The sequence below is a fragment of the Penaeus vannamei genome, chromosome 34, assembly GCF_042767895.1.
Source record: "Penaeus vannamei isolate JL-2024 chromosome 34, ASM4276789v1, whole genome shotgun sequence".
In the NCBI taxonomy this organism is placed as follows: Eukaryota; Metazoa; Arthropoda; class Malacostraca; order Decapoda; family Penaeidae; genus Penaeus; species Penaeus vannamei.
In genome coordinates this window covers 6,137,370-6,144,869 of record NC_091582.1, presented here as the reverse complement: position 1 = coordinate 6,144,869, position 7,500 = coordinate 6,137,370, and the positions used below count along the sequence as shown (strand labels likewise).

The 7,500-nt window shown below is 37.7% G+C and overlaps 1 protein-coding gene across 3 annotated transcripts in view; it reads right to left on the bottom strand.

The window, feature by feature from the left end:
- LOC113807630 (uncharacterized) overlaps positions 1-7,136 on the bottom strand; it is an 8,178-nt gene extending 1,042 nt beyond the window's left edge. The window contains exons 1-7 of one of the 3 annotated variants that reach the window (XM_027358967.2): positions 6,996-7,136; positions 4,041-4,079; positions 3,827-3,854; positions 3,337-3,442; positions 2,866-3,131; positions 1,769-1,826; positions 432-546 (exon numbers count right to left, since the gene is read on the bottom strand). In XM_027358967.2, the coding sequence (XP_027214768.2) occupies positions 432-546; positions 1,769-1,826; positions 2,866-3,131; positions 3,337-3,442; positions 3,827-3,854; positions 4,041-4,064 (597 nt within the window). In that variant the 5' untranslated portion in view covers positions 4,065-4,079; positions 6,996-7,136. Of the gene's footprint in view, positions 1-431; positions 547-1,768; positions 1,827-2,865; positions 3,132-3,336; positions 3,443-3,826; positions 3,855-4,040; positions 4,080-4,283; positions 4,334-6,995 lie in introns of those variants that run through there. The other 2 variants (XM_027359040.2, XM_070145582.1) reach the window with 2 other exon arrangements.
- Between the last annotated feature and the right edge of the window lie 364 nt (positions 7,137-7,500).

Genomic DNA, 7,500 nt, shown 5'->3' with positions numbered 1-7,500 from the left:
AACTGTTACACTAAATTAAGACAATTTCCATTGAATATATAAATTAACCTAATACTACCAGGAAAATGTTTTGTTTTGTGAAATGTCTCTATACATAGATGGCTTCACAAGTACTCAGCCACCAAAAGTCAGTTAGTAGACCTAGTGACCTCCCATTTTCACCTTGAATTTTTGGGATTTTTTTTTACACTAATGCCATCAAAATCAATGTTGTTTTCATCATCATTGACATTATAATTATTTTATTATTACAAACATAAGTAATAGTTACATGAGATAAAAGAATATTTCCAAAAATCAAGGAAAAAGGTAAACAGGTGAGCAACCAATCCTCCCAATCCTTTGAGGTAATACCCCACTTTGCACTTAATACATTCTTTGGGTGTTATTCTATATCCAATACAACTTCTGAAGATACACTTCCCACTTACCAACTTTTCGACTAGGAAGTCACTAATTCCCTGAGAGCCTACATCAACTTGTCCGACGTTTCCATTGTAGCTGCGATCAACAAATGCACTGTCATGTCTTTGGCTTGTGTTTCCTCTGCAAAAATACATAACCTGTTACTTATACCTCTCTCTGTCTCTGTCTCTCTCAAGAACAGTAGCAATTTTCTACAAGTAATGGTACTGGTAGCACTATTAAAATATAAAGCACACACCACTGGTTATCCTACAAAGTTCTTAAGTCTTATCTTGATTCTATGGCAGCAGAGGAGTCTAAATGTAAAATATCTAACATATTCTGAGCCCCTTCTAGCTTGTTAGCAGTTACCACATTAAATTTGATTTTTTTTTTTTTTTTTTTTTTTTTTTTTTTTTTTTTTTTTTTTTTTTAAATCAAATATGATAAAAAGGATCGTGAAAGTGGTAGTATGACCAAGAATGAATAATACCCCACCCTCCCCACTCCCTAGGCTGCAAAAGTAAATGCACTTAAAATGAGAATTATTGTCTTAGAGGCATCCTCATTCCTTACTGACAAGCCTGAATAAATCATAAGTCTTTCTGAAGCCACATGGGATGTACATTAGGATATAATATTCAGTAATACAGTAAAAAGGATGTGGCTGATATTGTAAACAACTTACACCAACACGATATTTCAGCTTTCAACAATGCTTTTGTCATTGTGACTTATAAGAATTTCTTCATTCATATATGAAAATCTCATTATTTTATAGAATCCATATGCACAGAACATTTAATGTAAAGTTTTACATATCACCAACTATCATCAATTGCCCATGTCTTGCTAGAAAGTTATGCATTATAGGAAACTAATGTAAAATAGGCAAAGTGAGATATCAAACTGATGTATCAAGTGAAAATTAAATAGAATATTTGTGGGTACCATCTTAAAGGCACAAACTTACTGCAAATCTAAATCTTCCTTCTTTAAGGTATGCATGAAAATGCATTGTGTTTGTTTGACTCCTTTGGGGCTCTCTGGAAAGCCTAGGGGTGTGAGTGCCCCCTTCTCCCCCACCTTAAATGGCACCCTTTATAAGTGAAAAGCACACACACATGCACACACAACACAACACAACACACACACACACACACACACACACACACACACACACACACACACACGCACACACGCACACACGCACACACGCACACACGCACACACGCACACACGCACACACGCGCACACACGCGCACACACGCGCACACATGCACACACACTCAAACACGCACGCACACACGCACGCACACACACACATGCATAAATAAAGAAAAGAAAAGAAGGAAATGCTTACCCAGTTGAACCAAAAATTCCCTCTAAAACATCACTTTGCGACTGAAGAATTTCTCGATCTGTAATGCATTTAAAAATAAAGTACTTATTCCAGTTTATCAACTTCCTCTCATTCATCAACAATATTTTGCACAGGTGTATGGTGCAAATGCCAGGAACTGACAAATGGCATTTAAAGTATATATCATACATCCAAGATATGATGTTTTAAGTCATGAGGAATCTCTTAACATCAGTGGGTGAAACGGACAAACTAGTCATACGTCCAACCTGTTCCTTTCAATCAAATGATGATCTGGCATTAGTCTACTGTTATACTTGTGCTGTGAGAAGTTACCGAAAATAAATTGTGCGGGCACTGAGACAAAATAAGACTGCATATCCCAATGCAAATATAAAGTATTGAGAAAAACATGGTCATATTAAGTTCATTACTTCTTTGCAATATCAACTAATTTGCACTGGTTCCTGAATTTGTTTCATTAAATTTTACGTACAGATGTCTCCAGAAGAGCTTAATCACCAAGGAGGCAATTACAAGGCCTACCTAACTTCACTTATTTGCCCCATTCCTTGACTTTTCTGAAGTTTTACTAATGTTCTCATTACAACAATTATTATTACTGTCTTTTCTATAAATTTCAAAGAATGACGTTAATAGGTAAGGTCAAGTTGGCCTAGTATCTGATAACTACTTGTGTAGCTATCTGTGTAAGCAAAATTAATATAACAAAACAGAGGACAATGCATGTACATATGTACTACTGGCATAAACAGGCTAGTATGTAAAGGGGAAGAAATGTGTACTTTTACAAGAGGGTTTGACATTTTAGTCTATCTTTTTACAAGTTAGGACTAACCAAGGTACCAGTTTACTTTGTTTCTCATGATTTAAATAACTGCTCAAAAATCCTGTAAAGTTTAAGCCATGCCAGTGTAATACACACTATCTAATTAATATCAAAATCTTATATCTAAGATTTCATATAATGACTTCATCAAAGCTAGAAAGACGAGGACTAATCAGGTCAATCATATATAACATATATGAAACTTACATCTCCAAACCTAACCCTGCAACTAAACAAACCAACTGACCAAAAGTTCGATAAGAGTTGATCCTCTCCCTGGCAGGCATATCCATATTTGGACTCCGTCTATATGGGTGAGCTCTGTATGGACTACCCCTGCTTGGGCCACCCCTCATGGAATTATCTCTGGATCTGCTTCCCTGAGTATGTTTGCTTCCACAGGAGTTGTCTCTGCTGGGACCACCTCTTAGTGTACTGTCCATACACTGGCCACTTCTGTAGGGGGAATTCCTCTGCTGGCCTAAGTATGAGCTGTCACTCTGTGAATCACCACTGCCAAAACATATTGCAGGGACAAGTGTTGTATACATAATTTTTGTGAGCTATATTTCATAAAACATGGGTACTGGGTGTATTTAAAATCCTGAAAGGATATTCAATGTTTTCATAAGAATAATAGTAAAAAAGATCTTATTTTATTTCACATTATGATTTCTAATTCTTAAAAATCAAAACAAAGGAGTCAGCCTCTTCTTACCTAAGGAAAGGATGATCTACCGAACTGTCAGCTGCATCTGCATTATCATACTGCCAATCCCCTGAGTTATGGTTGTACTGATTGTGGCTAAACTGATGATCCTTTCCTGTTGAAATTAATGACAGTTCATATTACCATTTCATTCACTGTTGTCAACTGCAAATCATTTCTATATGTATATGTACATGTATGTTTGTAAGTATATGCACACAAACGCACACACACACCCACGCACGCACCCACCCACCCACACACACACACATATATCTATAAACATGCAAATACAGGTCGACCAGTTTTTCTGGGGACTGAAGAGTGCAAAAGAATATTATATGATAACTCATGGAGTTAGCATACTTGGCATTAGCAATCTGATTATTCAAAACGTGGTCCGCCTCCCTCGAAATTTGGAAATTTCCACACCTCTCCTGGGCACATGCACAGTAGGGTCTGAGGCTAGGACTATTCAATACTCCTAGACATGACTTACCTCTATCATTCTGCAAATTCACAGCACTCTGTTAAAGAAATAAACAGAAAGAAGTTTTAACCCAAAGTCAATGCTGATTAAGTAAATAAATTAGGAAAATATTAAGATTCAGAAAGTATAACACAGTCACTAACTAGAAATGTGTGTGTGTGGAGGAGGGGGTCGGTGGGGGTTGGTGGGGTGCATGTATTATATTATATCACAACTTAATTACCTCTGTGCGCTTGTTGTTATTCATGTTCCTAGGACCAACCTGTGAAAGAAAGAAGCTCTTAAAACATTCTTCATTAAGGCTTGACTCATATAATCCCATATAGACCAAATGGAAATCTTTAAACATTCAATACTAATGACACTAGATATCATGTTTAAAACTCAAAAGTAGTGTAAAATCATAATGCTTATATAATATAATGTACCATCATGAAATATTCTGGATAACTTGTCAAGTACCTACATTGAATCATCTGGCATTCACAAAATACTGGTAAACAGTTCCATAAAACACAAAGTCACACCATACTTATCAAAAAATATAAATGTAGTTACTCAGTACATAAGTATGTCACACACACTGGTCTCTAACAACAAAAAATAAATTGACATTTACACTATATCACTTAAAAAATACATGAATGTGTTCAATATAACATGCAAAATCAACCAACTTCCACTTATATATTCCAACAAAGGTAAGCTTGTAGAACTCCTTGACACTTGATTGTTAAATAAGGAACTAATCAAGCTCTCACCAGCCAGAAAGTAGATGGTGCAGGTGTGCTGATCTTTACCAAACTGCAAAGCAGTGATGCTGCAGCTTGATACTACACATCTATTAATCTGGGCCTCCAACATAAATCAGGGTAATTGTCCAGAATAGGGGCGTGTTGGGAGACTGTGGGAGGATGGGGGGTAGAGGGAACTTGAGGAGGAGGAGGAGGGATATCAGCAAATACTTTATTTAGTGTTATATTGTTTATATTTATTTCTTGAGCTATTTTGTGAATTTTACATGTTTTTGGTTAGTGCATGGTTTTCCTTGCCACAAAAACAGTTTGGTTCATAATTACATTCATTGAATGTGTGGCTAAAGTCACTACAAATACATTTGTCAATTTCCATGTTATTGTACCGTGACATGATGACGTTGCCATTCTATCTGAGTCTTTGGAAACCCTAGTGGCGGCTCTTGATGCATTTAGCAATGAAGCGAAGCCCCTGGGTCTAGAGGTCTCCTGGACCAAGACCAAGGTCCAGGAATTTGGGGACTTGTTAGGAGAACCTGTTCAGTCGGTACGTGCTTGCGGCGAGGACATTGAAGTCACAGAGAGCTTTACATACCTTGGTAGTGTAGTTCATAACTCTGGGCTGTCAGACCATGAAGTCAGCAGACGGATTGGCCTGGCAGCAGGGGTCATGAACTCTCTCAACAAGAGTATTTGGAGATGTCGGTACCTGTGCAGAAGGACCAAGCTACGGGTTTTCAAGGCCCTGATAATACCAGTTTTGCTATACGGTAGCGAAACCTGGACATTGTCCTGTGCCTTGGAGGCTCGTCTTGAAGCCTTTTGTAATAGGTCCTTGCGCCAGATCATGGGGTACTGTTGGCGGGACCATGTGTCCAACCAACGGTTGCACCGTGAGACTGGCACAAGCCCTGTTATCTGCACAATCCGTGATCGCCAACTCAGGCTATATGGCCACCTGGCTCGCTTTCCTCAGGATGATCCTGCCCATCAGGTCGTCTCTATTCGAGACAACCCTGGATGGAGGAGGCCTGTGGGACGACCGAGGAAGTCATGGCTTGGGCAGATCGACCAAACCTGCCGTGAAGAACTAGAGATGGGCCGAGTCCCTGCCTGGCGTCTAGCCATGAGGGATCCTCGTAGGTGGAAGCGAAGGGTGGATGCGGCTATGCGCCCCCGTCGGCGTCAGCCCCCATGATGATGATGATGTACCGTGACAATATCTTTGACATTTATAACATTTAGGAATTAAGAAAGTATACTGCTGAACTTGGTATAAAATACGACCAATTGCCACTCTTTCTGGCAGTTTTTCTTGAAAAATAATTCTTTGTTGAAATCCATTTTTCATTATCTTATTTCTGTTTTTCTTGTTCATTCTCATTACATTAATGAGAGAGGAATTTTATTCCCCAATGGTACAGACTTTTTCTTTGATACTTTCTGGATCCCAGTCTTTTTCTACGGGGACTATATTTTCGTAGGAATGCCTGAATTTTTGCAGGATACTGGCTGGGTAAATTTACACTATAGTGCCAAATAATGGATTGCAATGATTTTGGTATCAATGGATTAATTTAACTCTCTAGTATCCAAATACATACTGAGCGTAAACCACCCAAACCCCCACATTCTTGGCCCTAATAGTAGGAAATGTGCAAGGGAAATTGCAGGGTAAAATATGAATATTCTACACAGAATTAGTAACTATACTGGGCAGCTACTGTCCCCCAACCCCCTCTTGGAAAACAAAGAATATAATGACTGATTCCGTGTAGGTATAGTTTCAGTTTCCCACAGCCATATAGTACAAGGTAAAATTTGCCCGAAATGGACAGAATAACCAAAAATAGGGCACTTTTCATCAATAGCAATACCTTCATAATACTTTGGCATATATTTACAAGAAAATATAATGGCACCACAATAATGAAAAAATTATTACCGCACTCACTATTAATGAAATAATCTATGTAGACAATAAATAAATGAATTCAAAAAAAATAATAATAAATACAAATAAAGGTAAGGATCTTCGACCCCCAGGTCAGGGTGGATTTTGGTTCATATGGCGATATTTGTGGATTTCCCTGGAATGGCTGGAGTAATAGCGGGTAAACCAGAGATTCAAATATTTCATCATTACTAACTGAAAGAAAGATTAATAACTGCAAGTTTGGGTGGCTGTGTGAAACTAAAATAATTTCCGGAGTTCTTAATGTTCGTTTTCTATAAGTTGGCACAAAGTGGTAATGAGGGAGGGTACAGAGGGGGCTTACCCACCTGTCTAGGGAATAAATAGGAAATAAGAAATTTTACGTTTCTGTTTTTGGGGTCACATGATGCCGCCTAACCAATTTCATGCAATATATATCTATATATATATTTCTATGCCCGATTATATACCTCAAATCTTGGCTTACTTGTTCTCAGGACTAGCAGTCACTTTTTTTATGTACTTTTGAAATTCAGATTCGTTTTTAGCATCTGTTCGTTTGACAGAAGTTTCGGTGTATACTACTGCTGATGTTTGTTTTGGTTCTTCTGCTTGGTAGAGCCAGTCAACATTTACGTACGTTTTCTGTGTTCGACGGGATGAAACAGAAAACGGGAAATCTAAGGGGGACACAAGAAGGCCACATAGTGCACAACTTTTCTAGTGTAACGTAATGGAAACACTTACTTTACAATAATGTAAAAACAAAGTACAAAGCACTCTTTTTGTTTAGCCAAAGAACGTTAGCTTATTTTCCATTGATATATATATGCTGCTCCATGGGAAACATAAACGTGTTTATTTTCTTATGATTAGTCAAAAAGGAAAGCTAAATACAAAACAAATCTTTTTGTTTTGCAATAAACAATAAACACAAATTCGCTAGATTTAAATTCACGGTAATGTATAATCTACAATCTTTGTTTAGTTTC